Here is a 14221-nt window from a genome sequence, read left to right on the forward strand (position 1 = left end):
TTAATGGAAGAATGCCCTGCCATAAAGGAAGCACAATACAGTGGAAAAGCCCTAATCTTAGAGTTACAGGATTAAACCCAAGTTTAAATCCTAGTCCTGCCACTTACTACCTGTGTGACTTTGAGCAAATTATGTAACCTCTTCGTCTTTGGTTTCCTCTTCTGTAAAATGAGAGTGATTGACCTCTGAGGTGATTAACTTCTAGTTTCATTACTCTCTAATAGGAATTTGCTGCTTTTAATTAGAAATCAATCATTTGCCCAAGTTTATTCAGTCAATGATAGAACCAGAAGAAAAGCTTTTATAGGCAGTTGTTTACGATTACATCTTTTTACATGAAAATAAATCTCCCAAATTGACATTTTACTTGTCTTGGTTTGAACACATGGTTAACAGCTAAAAACTTTTTATTTTTAGTTTATTTATTTTTACCTATCTTAAATGAAGAATTTTTTGTGTCTTTTTTAGATATATGTCAGCAACATTTTTACCATTTGACATTCTACCCAGTTGAATTGACCTGAAACATCTATTATATAGAGGGGAAAAAACAACAGAACAGAAGAGAAATAATTTGGTCATTTATGAATAGCTATTTCAGCTATAAGGGAGACAGCTTATAGAATAGTGGAAAGAATGCTGTATTTGGAGCCATAGAAACTAGGGTCAGGTCTTGGATATACCACCTACCACTTGTATGACCTCAAGTGTATCACTTCTGTACTTGAAGCCTCAATTTCCTTGTCTGTAAAGAAAGATGTTGGACTAGATGACCTCTAAGGTTATTTATCTTTGATCCTTTAATTTCAAAATTTTGTTAAGATATCAGGACTAATATGTTTCTTTCTTTAAGAATATTTTTTGGCCCCGTTTCTTTTCTTTTATAGTTTAATTTTATTATAGCACTGACCTAGAAGACAGGAAGAGTGGGGTTTTAGTTCCAGTTCTGCCTCTAAATAGCTGTATTACCTACATTCCACAGCAAGTCACTAAACCTCTTAGGGCATCACTTTTCTCACCTATAAAATGAGGAAATTAGATTATATGATCCTTGAGATTCCTTATGGCTCTGACTTTCCTTCATTATGTGACTAGGACACTACAGGATATGGCCTCAGTTATAGTTTTTAGATTCACGAAAAATACCACATTTGATTGTATTTTGGAATGGTAGTAGTTGCCAGCAGCAAGACGTTGTTTTAAGTTTACTAAGGAGCAATGAGAAATTTATTCAATCATGTCTTATTCTTTACTTTAAAATGTTTATTGATACCTTTCATTTTTCTATCATTTTCAAATATATCCCTTTCCTGCTCTGACATTATGAGCCCTCCCTTGTAATAGATTAAAAGAAAAAGAAAATAAGCTAAGAAAGCCAATACATCTATTGTGTTTAACAGTATATACGCTATTCCACTCCCATAGCGCTCTATCTCTGAATTGAAGGTAGGAAGGTACCTTGTCTCATTTCTTCTCTGGGTCTAAGCTTATTCATTGTAATTACACGTGGTTTCATTTCATTTTAGTGTTGTTACCATTTACATTGTAATCATTCTGTATATTGTTTCCCTGGCTCTGCTTATATTACTCACCATCTTTCATATAAATCTTCACATGTTTCTTTGAATTTCTCATATTTGTCATTTCTGATGACAGAGTAGTATCTCATATTTATGTAGCACAGTTTACTTAGCCATCCCTTAGAGCTTATCTACTTTGTTTCCAGTTCTTTGCCACCACAAAATATTGCTATGAATGTTTTGGTATATATGAAACATTTGTTTTTGTTTTTGACCTCATTGGGGTATATGCCTAGCAATAAGATCTTCAGGTCAAAGGACACAGGCATTTTGTTAGTCTTTTAGCATAATTCCAAATTTCTTTCCAGACTGTGTGGACCAGTTCATAATTTCATCAGTAGTGTATTCTTAAGTCTGTCTTCTCACAGCGCCTCTGACAATTACTATTTCTGTCTTTCATCATTTTTGAGAGTTCCCTGGGTGTTAGAAAAAACTTGAGCATTATTTTGATTTGAGTTTCTTCTAGTGTAAGAGATGTGCAACAATATTATAGAGATATTAATAACTTTCAGTCTTTTCAAGAACTATTTATTCATGTCTTCTGTTTACTTATCCATTGGGATATGCTTCTTAGTCTTATATGTTTGTGTTAATTTTCTATATATCGTGGATATCAAACTTTTTCATAAGGGATAATTAATGCAAAATTTCCCTCCTCCTTCCCCCCAGGTGACAGTTTCCCTTCTTGTTCCCCCCAGTTGACAGTGTCCCCTCTTGTCGTACCTGAATTAATTTTGTTTGTGTAAATGCTTTTCAATTTCATATAACTGAAATTATCCGTTTGCTCTTTTATCATCTTATCTATCCCTTGATTAATAAAGCCCCCCATAGCTGTAATTGTCAAGGATACCTCTATTTGTTTTCTTGTAGATGCCAGCAGATGATATGTGCTTGAGTGTTGGTTTTGGACTCAGGAAGGTCTATCCCATTTCATGTACTTACTGTCTGTGTAACCTTGTGTAAATCCTTTAACCATTCTCAGCCTTAATTTCCTCATCTGGAAACTGGGGATAATAATAGCTCCTATATCACAAGGTTGTTGTGAGGATCAAATAGAATATCGTGTGTAAAACACTTTGCAAACCTTAGAGTGATATATAAAGCTATAATTATCATCATCATTAATCTATTATATTTAAGTCTAGTATCTATTTGGAACTAAACATATTGTATAAGGTATATTGTGTAAAATGTTGGTCTAAACTTTTTTTTTGCCAAATTGCTTCATCTTTTTGGCTTTTATTTTTTTTTAAATTGTGTCCAATGTATATTTGGTAAGGTGGTGATGAAGGAAAAGCAAGTTTTAAAAGCAGTCTTTTGTTCATACATGGTTTGAAAAGTTTATCCTTTCTCAAATTCCAGAGTCATCTTGTCAGAAAATAGTAACTCCTGTCTTTGTTTTCAGTTGATTTTATTGAAGGGGAATTAAAAACTAGAATATTTTATAAAATCATATATTTTAAACTGAATGATTCAGTATAAATTTGTTAATATATTTAGGAAACTTAATGAATAGATTGAAAGATCACTATGCATATATATAGTTTCTTTAATGCCTGTATATTTTATTTGTTTTCCCCAGTTTAAAAAAAAAGCATTTAAAAAAAATTACCTCATCAAGGCATTATAGTATAGTGAGATGGGATTTTAAGTCAGGAAATAGGAATTAAAATCCCAATGCTGTTTACTGACAGAGCAAATTATTTAATCTCCTTAAGTTTCCATTTCCTCATCTGCACAATGGGAATAATAATACTTATTCTACTTAATCTCCCCGTGGTTCTTGTGAGGATCAAAGGAGACAATACATGTAAAGTGATACTTCAAAAAACAACTTTTTAGTATTTTGAGTTTCAAATTCTTTCTCTCCAGCCCCCCCCCACCCCGCCCCATCCATTGAGAAAGCAAGCAATAGGAAATCAATTACACATGTGAAGTTAAGCGAAATATATTTCTATGTTAGCCACATTGCCAATCAAGTAAATTTTAAAAGTATGTTTCATTCTGCACTCGAACTTCATCTCTGATCTTTTCATCAGGAATGATTTTCCTCTATTTCATTAAATATCCATTTTTCCCCCTGAAGGGTCATACTCAGTTTTGCTGGTAGGTCGTTCTTAGTTGTAATCTTAGCTCCATTGCTTTCAGAATACCATATTCAAAGCTCTCTGCTCCTTTAACATTGTAGCTGTTAAATCTTGGATAATCCTGACTGTTGCTCTATAGTATTTGAATGGTTTCTTCCTGGCTTCTTAAAGTATTTTTCCTTTGACCTGGGGACTCTGGAATTTGGCTATAGTATTCTTGGGAGTTTTCATTTTGGGATCTCTTTGAGGAGATGACTGGTACATTCTTAAAATTTCTGTTTTGCTTTCTGGTTCTAAGATATTAGAGGAACATTGATAATTTCTTGAAATATGATGTCTAGGCTTTTTTTTTGCTAGTGGCTTTCAGATAGTCTAATAATTCTTAAATTTTCTCTCCTCTTTTTTCCAGGTCAGTTGTTTTTTCCAATGAGATATTTCACATTTTCTTCTGTTTTTTTTCATGTTCTTAACTTTGTTTTATTGTTTCTTGATGCCTCATGTAATCATTAGCTTTTATTTGCCCAATATGAATTTTTCAAGAATTATTTTCTTAAGTGAGCTTTTGTATCTTTTTCCATTTGATCAGTTCTAATTTTTAAGCAATTATTTTTATCAGTGAAGTTTTATACTGCTTTTGTCATTTGTCCAATTCTGTTTTTTAAGGTATTATTTCCTTCAGTATTTTTTGTGTCTCTTTTACCAAGGTGTAAATTTTTCTTTTCATAATTTTCTTGTATCACTCTCATTTCTTTTCCTGATTTTTCCTCTACCACTCTTATTTTATTTTTAAAAGTATTTTTTATTCTTACAGCAATTCTTACTTGGTTTGTGTCTAGTTTGTACGTTTTCTTTGAAGCTTTGCTTATAGCTGTTTTTGCTTTGTTGTCTTCTGAGTTTGTGTCTTGATCTTCCCTGCCACTATAGTAGCTTTTTATGGTCAGGTTCTTTTTTGTTTGTTTCCTCATTTTTCCAGCCTATTTCTTGACTTTGGACTTCATGGTAAAGTTGGACTCTGTTCCCCTGAGGAAAGGGGACTGTCTCAAGATTCAGGCTTTTTAAACCTGATAGGTCTGGGATTTTGGAAGTTTTGCGTGCTTCCAAGAAGGTGTGATCCAGAGAGAGATGTGATGCCACTCTGGTCCTTCCCTAGGGATGGCCCCTGATCCCTTGCATCTGAGAGTGCTTCTGCTCCTCAGGGTTCTGCTCCCTTGTGACTGAAAGGGTTCCTCTCTGCCTGGCTCTGGGTTGAGGGCTTCTGAAGCTGCTGCTGTTCTGTTGTTGCCGTCTCTAAATCTCACAGTGCTGGTGACACATGCACTCCAGGCTAGTCTCCACCCTAATGTCACAGGACTTCTCACTTCTAAGTTGTTTTGGACTGGAAAAATGTCTCACCTTCACCTTTTGTTGTCTCTGATACTCAAGATTTTGACTTGAGACATTATTTTGAATAAATATTTTAAATTATGGTTGGAGGGGAAGGAGAGCTAGGTTGAGGTGCTACTTCTATTCCACCATCTTGGCCGTGCCCAGGAAGTCCATGTAAAGTGGCTTTTTAAGGCCTCTGTCAGAGTCAGCTGTTTTCACTGTGGTCATTATACAACTGAACTGCTTTTTATAATTGAAAAGTAAAATTAAAATGTTTGATATTAACAGTACAGTGTATTTCAGTCTTAAATAGACATGAAGGAAATGACAAGCAAACACCATCTGGCTGTTAATTGTTTTACAGATGAAAACTGGGACGATGACCAGCTGCTTGGTTTTGAGCCATGCAATGAAAACCTTATCATGGGCTGCAACATTATCAATGGGAAATGTGAATGTGACACCATTCGAACCTGCAATAATCCCTTTGAGTTTCCCAGGCAGGATATGTGCCTTTCAGCCTTAAAGAGGATTGAAGGTAAGTACTTATTTTAGCCAACCATCCACTTATAAAACTTTGCATTGTGTACTTTTTTGGGTGTTAGTATTTGGCCTTGAAAAATCAAGCTTGTAAGTGCTTTCAGAGGTTAATGGCTCTTATAACTACAGATAAGGAACATAATTATGAGCAGGTTCTTTGAAATACACACATTTATATGTATGTATGTATGTATGTCCATGTATATGTATGTGGATATGGGCATGTAATGTGATTTTTAATAGCAAAGCATTAACTCTCTAGGTTTCATGAAAAAGTGTCTGTGCCAGATTAACCCTTGTACAACAAATTGATTTCCCAAGTAGTGGTCTAGAGATTAGCACCTGGTGCTGACAAAAACATTTTGTTTTCTTTTGCAAAGAAAGAGATTGAATAATCTATCAGTGAGGGTTTGATTACTTGGAGAGAAAAGATGGAAGGTAGGAAATCAGTATAAGGTAAGAAGGAAAATAAGAATAAGAATTCTTGTATCCTTCATTCATAGCTTAGACAATCGATAGGTGAGTTGGGAGTCTTGTTTGATTCATGACTGCGAAATCACTTGAATTACCTAACTGAAGGATGAAGCATGATGAAATGTCTCTCACAAAGAGATTGTAGGAAGGGGAAGAGTGACGGTGCTTAGGGACCACAGGCAGGAGAACAAGGCTAGAAGATCTGGGTCCTAGACTTTGCTCTGCCACAAGCTAGCTTCATAAACTTGGCCAAATCATCCCTTTCTGCTCCTGAGTTTCCTTGTATGCAAATTGAGAGACTGGAATAAAATGACCTTTGGAGTCCTTTCTAGTTCTCAAAATGTATCAATTTCAAGATGAAAAAGGATCATTTTACAGGCCTCAACACACCTTGGCTTTCCAGGTCATTGGCTTCCTCAATTTCCTAGATTTTAAGCTTGTTGAAATCAGGGACCCGTCTTTTGTCTTTCTTTGTATCCCTGGCACTCAGGGGTGCCTGATACTTGATGGGTACTTAACAAATGCTAGTGGGATGACTGTGTGTTGTCTTCCTTCCTTAGATCCTAAGCTCCTTGAGGCAGGAACATTTTTGTTATTACATATTCATGTCTCCAGTGCTTAGCACAGTGCCTGGTACATAATAGATGCTTAATAAATATTTATTGATTGACCTACAACTCTAGTCTTCCTCAGCCATCCACAGAGATGGTTATACCTTAGAGCCCACCATTCACCTATAATTCTTCTAATTCCGTGATCCTGAATTCTGAAGTTCTTAGTACAGAAATGTCTTAGTTCAAATCTGTCCTCAGACACTTCCTAGGTCTGTGACCCTGGGCAAGTCACTTACCCTCTGTCTGCCATAGTTTCCTCAACTGTAAAATGGGGATAATAATGTCACCTACCTCCCAGGATTGTTGTGAGGTTCAAATGGGATAAAATTTATAAAGCACTCTACATAGTGCCTGGCTCATAGTAGGTGCTAAATAAATGCTTGTTCCCTCCCTCCCTTCTCTCTCTGATCATAATCTCATGTTGTCCATGTCTTCTTCTACTTTACTTTTCCTAAAGCTATTATTGGTCTTCACTTTTACTTTATATTTTCTACATTGCTACCTTATATTGTTTTTAATCTTTTTCTGTCAGTCTTGTCTTCCTACCCATTTCACAAATTCCTTATTCTTAGTAAGCATGGTGCTTATTTAGCAAGTAGTAGGCACTTAATAAATGATTGATTGACTGATCTCTTGAAGCCAGGGTATATCAGGAAAAGTGATTCACTGTGATTCTGAATTTTAGTGTGTCTGGTCCCTCCAATTCTTTTAATCTATTACCCCTATCCTGGCCTCATTTTGTTCAGCTGTCTACACTCTCTTGTTAGTCAAAATAACATAACTTTTTAGTTGAAAGGACTTTATGTAGTTTGTTCCATAGCTGAAAAATAATCCCCACTACAATATACCAGATCAGTGGTCATCCTGCCTCTACTTCAAAACCTCCAGTTAGTGAGAACCCACCATTATACTTACAGATAGGTATTTGGACTACGACTATGATTTCACTGGAATAGGAACTCTTAATGAGGAACTCTCTACCAGGTAGTGGTCAGCATCTTCTCTGCAACTCATAAGAGGTCAAGCGACTTGCTCTGGATCACACAGCCAGGATGTGTTAAAGGAGGAACTTGAACTCAGGCCTTCCTAGTTTTGAGACCAGTTCTCTCTTCACTTTGCAACATTACCTCCACTCCACTTAGAGAACCAGTTTAAACCATACTATCCTCTACCATTGAATCACTCACCCCTTGTCCTTCTGTTGTTCATGCCTTGAGAAATAACTGAGTTATCCACCCCCCAATATCCCTCTGGTCACCCAGTTTCTTCTCATACAAACATGACTCTTCCCTCTCCCCACTCTTTATCCCAGATTTCCACTGACTTTGCCAAATTTTATTGATTTGGTGTCAACAAGTTTTATTGTGGGCATCTGCTTTTTTTTTTTGCTAATTACACAGCCACTAATTTAGTTTGGTCTTTGTCATCTTAACTATTGAAATAGTCTCTTTAATTGTTCTCCCTGCTTCTGGTCTTTTCCCATGCCGGTTCATTTGGCAAGATAATCTTCCTAAAGCAGAAGTCTGACTTTCACCCATTACCCCACTCAAGAAGCTTCAATAGCTCCCTTTTGCCTCTGAGATAAAATACAAACTCTTCAGCTTGGCATTTAACCACCACCACTATCACTTAACTTTGCAGTATTCCAGCCCCTTAGCATGGTGCCTGATATATAAAAGCTGCTTAATAAATGGTTATCGAATGAATGAGTGAATTTCATGTTACTTTTCCTTATGCATATTACATTCTATCCAAATAGACTTTCCAGCTGCTGCCCAAATTTTGCATGTCTAAAATTGACTTACTTTTTACTTCTACCTGTTAGAATCATTATCTTCTTTCAGGTCTCATCTCACATGTCAACTCTGATAGGAAACCTTCTCTGTTTCCTCGGTTGGCAGTGTTCTCTACCTCCTCATTATCTTGTGTTTACTTAGGTGTACACATTGACCCCATTGAGGACAATGTAAACTGCTTGAGGACAGGGACTTCTTTTCCCTTTGTATCTCCAGCACCAGATGTAGGGTCTTGAATACAGTTGGCCTTTAACGAATGTTTGTTGGTTAAACTCTTTATGTATGCTCCTAGGTCTAGGAAGTCAGAGCAGATCAGTAGATAGAGTGTTTGCCACTTAACCAAGGATAAGAGATGAGTATCTCTGTGTACTAAAAGAATTGAATACAATTTTAGAATTGAAAGAGATCTTAGAGATCATTTAGGCCTCCCTCCTTATGTTCATGGGAGGAAACTGAGGCCCCAAAGAGGATCAGAAACTCACAGATTTAGAGCTGGAAGAAACCCTAGAGGTCACTGAATAGAACTCCCTCATTTGACAGATTAGAAAACAGTAAAGTAACATGTCCATGGTTGCAAAGCTGGTTTGTGATTGCACTCTTGTCCTCCTTGTCCTAATGGAGTACTCTTTCCACTGTGCCCTGACTCCAGGAAAGAGTAACTGTAATCCATCATTTGTAAAGTGCCATTTACAGGCTAACTGAGCACTTTGCTTACTAAAAGAAGTGTGGATATGGTCTCAAACATTTAAGAGTTTTCAGTCATAGACAAGTCTGATATATGTGAAGAAATAAAAAAAAAATGAAAGACTATTTATATGCCTAATATGCCTAATAACTAAAGACTATGAATGGGACCAGAGTTGAAAGGAAAAGGAGAGATTAATATGCAGTATAATAGTTGGGGAAGGCTTTATGAAGGAGATGAGAATTAAATTTGAGTGAATTAAATTGGGTACATTTCAAGCATAAGGAATAGCATAAGTGAAAGCATAGAGGAGGAAACTAGCATGAGTTATGTGGTAAACATAATTCACATAGAACGTGATAAGACTTTGGACTGTGATAGAGTGAAAATGAAAGTTATGAGATGAATAATCATAATAATAATAATGACAGCTAACTTTTGTATAGCACTTACTATGTTCCAGGCACTGGCTAAGCTCTTCACAATTATTACCGCATTTGCTCCTCAAAACAGCCATGGGAGTTAGGTACTATTATCCCGATTTTACAGTTGATGAATCTGAGGCAAATAGAGGTTAAGTGACTTGCCAAGGGTTACAAAGCTGGTAAGTGTCTGAGTTCAGATTTGAATTCATGTCTTCCTGACTCCAAGCCTCCTGAGAATTCCTGACAGATATAACATGAGGAAGAGGAAATCATCCCAAGATTTCTAGTTTAAAAGAGTGGATGATTGAAAGAAATGGGAAGTTAGGAAGGAAGGATATCTACTAGCAAAGGAGATCATATATACCATTGCTTTATTTTGTTTTGTTTTGCCTTTTTCCTCATTGGGTATGGTTACCAACTCGGTTAAGAATTCTAATTGATTGTATATTTGGAAATAAAGAATTACTTGAGGTTTTGTAAGTTGGAAGCAACTGAGGTAAAAGTGGCCCTCAAGCAATAAAGAACCATTTACTGAGTGCCCAGGGATTCCAGGTAATAAAAGGGAGAGGATCAGCAAAATCAATAGTTGATAGAGGACAATGAAATGAAGTATTTAAATGCTTTTAAGTGAACTGGGAATAGGTCAGCCAGTAGGGAATATCAGGATAAAAAAACCCCAACAATTTATGATCATGTAAGTTGTAAGGTTTCAGTTGAAGGTTTACCCTATCTATCTTCAGTTTACCTGTTGCTTTATTGATAATTTGGTTTTAACGATTATGTGTTTATAATAAGAAAAATACTTTTCATTTTGAAGACCTATTTACTTAGACTAAAATCTGTTCATGTTTTGTATCCTGATGATTAATTTCCAGGATAGTGACAGAACTGACCAATGTCAGTAGGGCTTCTAGCTACCATTTTTTGAGATTTATAAAGTGTTGAAGTAGAGGATTAGGTATCTGGGAATTAGAAAAGATTCAGGGTCTCACTTTATACTTTTGCAGGATTCCGATTAACACCACTGTTATTCAGTATTGTACTAGAAATGTAGATTTATTTGTTTATTAGTTCAATGGGGTTTTTAATTTCAATTTTATTAATCTCTCCTTTGATTTTTAGGGTTTCTATTTTGGTACTTAATTGGTGATATTTAATTTCTTTTCCTAGTGGTTTTTTTAACTGTGTGCCCAATTCATTGATCTGTTCTTTTTCTTTTTTATTGATGTAAGCATTTAGAGATATAAATTTTCACCTAAGCACTGCTTTGGCTGCATCCCACAAATTTTGGTATGTTGTTTCATTATTGTTGTTATCTTTAATGAAATAATTTCTTCTATGATTTGTTTTTTAACCCACTCATTCCTTAAGATTAGATTATTTTGTTTCCAATTTATTTTTAATCTATATTTCCACAGCCCTTTATTGAACATACTTTTAATTGCATTATGGTCTGAAAAGGGTGCACTTAATATTTCTGCTTTTATGCATTTGTTTGTGAATTTTTATGCCCTACTATTTCGTCATTTTTTGTGAAGTTGCCATGTACAGCTGAGAAAAAGTCATACTCCTTTTTATTCCCATTCATTTTTCTCCGGAGATCTATCATATCTAACTTTCCTAAGATTCTATTATCTCCTTAACTTTTTTCTTATTTATTTTATAGATATATGTATCTAGTTCAGAGTGGGGAAAGTTGAGGTCACCCACTAGTATAGTTTTACTGTCAGTTTCCTTGAGTAACTCATTTAACTTTTCCTTTAAGAATTTAGATGCTCTGCCATTTGGTGCACATACATTTATTATTGATATTATTTCATTGTCTATGGTGCCTTTGAGCAAAACGTAGTTTCCCTGCTTATCCCTTAGATCTGTTTTTGCTTTTGCTCTGTCATGATTGCTACCCATGCCATTTTTTTACTTCAGCTGAAGCATAATAGATTCTGATCTAGCTCCTTAATTTAACTCTCTCTGTGTGCATCCTTCTGTTGCAAGTTTTTTTTTGTAAACACCATATTTTACTGGGTTCTGGTTTCTAATCCATTCTTCTATCTGCTTCTGTTTTATGGGTGAGTTCATCTCATTCACATTTACAGTTATGATGACTATGTACATTCCCCTCCATCCTATTTTCTTTTCTCTCTCTCTCTCTCTCTCTCTCTCTCTCTCTCTCTCTCTCTCACTCTCTCACTCTCTCACTCTCTCTGTCCTCTAAGGTCTGTTTTGCTTCTAACTACTGCCTCTCATAATCCACCCTCCTTTTTATCACCCTCCTCTGTGTATATATATTTTTCCTCTTTGAACCAATTTAGATGTGTGAGGTTCAGATGGTGGCTGCCCCTCCTCCACCATTTTCCCCTCCACTGTAAAAAACTCTTCCTTGGTACCTCTTTTATGTGAGATAATTTTCCCTATTCTTCCTCTTTCTCCCTCCTTCTCCCTCTTTCTCACCCCTTCTTTTTTTTGAGATCATCCAAACGTAACTGACTCACACTTATGTCCTCTGTCTATGTAGACCCCTTCTAACTGCCTTTATAATAATAAAATTCTTGGAGTTATGTGTATCATCTTCCTATATAGGAATGTTTAAAAGTTTTATCATCCCTTATGATTTCTCTTTCATCTCTGCTTTTTAAAGCTTCTCTCAGGTCTTGAATGCCACATTTTCTATTAGCTCTGGTCTTTCCATCAGGAATGCTTGAAAGTCTTCTGTTTCACTAAATATTCATTTTTTTTCCCTGAAGGATTATTCTCAGTTTTCCTGAGTAGTGTATTATTGATTGTCATCCTAGTTCCTTTGCCTTCTGGAATACCATATTCCAAGCTCTCCACTCCTTTTACGTGGTAGCTGCTAAATTTTGTGTGATCCTGACTGTGGTACCTGAATGCCTTCATAGACTGCTTGGAGTATTTTTTCCCTTAACTTGGGAGCTCTGGGATTTATTTATAATATTCCTGAGAATTTTCATTCTGAGATCTCTTTCAGGTGGTGATCAGTGGATTCTTTCAATTTCTATTTTACCCTCTGGATCTAAGATATTGGGACAGTTTTCCTTGATATCTTGAAATATGATATCTAAGCTCTTTGCTTGCTCATGGCTTTTAGGTAGTCCAGTAATTCTTAATTTATCTCTCCCCAATCTTCTTTCCAGGTCATTTGTTTTTCCAGTGAGATATTTCACATTTTCTTCAATTTTTTTCATTCTTTTGGCTTTATTTTATTGTTTCTTAGAATCTCACAGAGTCATTAGTTTCACTGCCCAATTTGAATTTTTGAGGAATTATTCTCTTCTGTGAGCTTTTGTACCTTTTTGTCCATTTTACCAATTCTGCTTTTTAGGGAGTTCTTTATTTAATGGGCTTTTGTACCTCTTTTTACCTTTGGACAATTCTGCTTTTTAAGGATTTCTTTTCTTCAGTGAATTTTTGTACCTCCTTTTCTGTTTGGCCAGTTCTGCTTTTTAAGGTGTTATTTTCTTCAGTATTTTTTGGTGCCTCTTTTACCAGGCTGTTAATTCTCTTTTCATGTTGTCTCGAGTGACTCTCCTTTCTCTTCTCAGTTTTGGAACACAGAATATCTTAGTGGTAGCCAGAACCTCCTGGTAGGCATGAGTTTCCAACTTTGCTCCTACACATGACCCTCAATGGAAATTTATGCAGATATATTATGTATTATTTCCATGATTGTGTTGTACATGATGTTTATGTGGCAATATTGGTTGTGAACAATGCGGGCAAATACATTCTGTCCTCACTACTGAAACTTGCAAAATGCTTCTGTCTGGGATTGGCATCAGTCTGCTCTGTAACTCTTGTGTTGGAGTATCTACATCCCCATGCATAGGTGAAGAAGGTCATGCTTTAAGAAACAGTTTTATTACTTGTACATTCTATCACCTCCCAAATGGCCTTGACAAACAGAGCATGTATTATAAACTGCCTTGCTTTAAACAACTAGTAGAAGCTATGATTTAATTATATATGGCTTTTTACTCTTTTCTCCAAATAAACATTCAAAGAAATTAAACCCTGCCAGAGCATAACATGTTAACCATGTGTGAAACTCAAGTGTTTAATGACTAGAAGAAAGCCCTGAGACTTTGGACATTGGTGAGATGTGTGTGTGTGTGTGTGTGTGTGTGTGTGTGTGTGTATACACACATACACACACACATACACACACATATATACACACACACATACACACACACATATATATGTGTATATATATATACACACACACACATATATATGTGTATATATATATACACACACATATTTGTGTATATATTTGCATGTAATATATGCATATATATGTATACCACTTTGGTTATGTTTTTCCTCTTGATATTTGTAGTGATTTTTCCTCCCTAAATATATGGATAATGTAGTTTAGGTAAGCTAACATTCTGTCCTTTAGTCCTTCTCCATTTGGAAGAAGTAATTAATCTAATAATAATACTATGACATGTTCACTACATTGACATATATCTTAATTTATAGAATTTTATATACATATATGAATCAAATAATGTCACCCAAATATAATTTTCCCCCTCTCTCCATGTACATATGTGTATATATGTATACATACATGTACACATATCTATTACTATATGTGGAGTATATATACATATGTGTGTATATATAATTTG

At 35.5% G+C, this 14221-nt stretch overlaps 1 protein-coding gene across 1 annotated transcript in view; it reads left to right on the top strand.

The window, feature by feature from the left end:
* Positions 1–14221, top strand: part of CRIM1 (cysteine rich transmembrane BMP regulator 1) — a 248835-nt gene that overhangs the window by 53417 nt on the left and 181197 nt on the right. The window contains exon 2 of the mRNA XM_036752195.1: positions 5397–5570. Coding sequence (XP_036608090.1) covers positions 5397–5570 — 174 coding nt within the window. The remainder of the gene's footprint in view (positions 1–5396; positions 5571–14221) is intronic.

Source organism: Trichosurus vulpecula, chromosome 3 (genome assembly GCF_011100635.1).
Source record: "Trichosurus vulpecula isolate mTriVul1 chromosome 3, mTriVul1.pri, whole genome shotgun sequence".
Classification (NCBI taxonomy): domain Eukaryota; kingdom Metazoa; phylum Chordata; class Mammalia; order Diprotodontia; family Phalangeridae; genus Trichosurus; species Trichosurus vulpecula.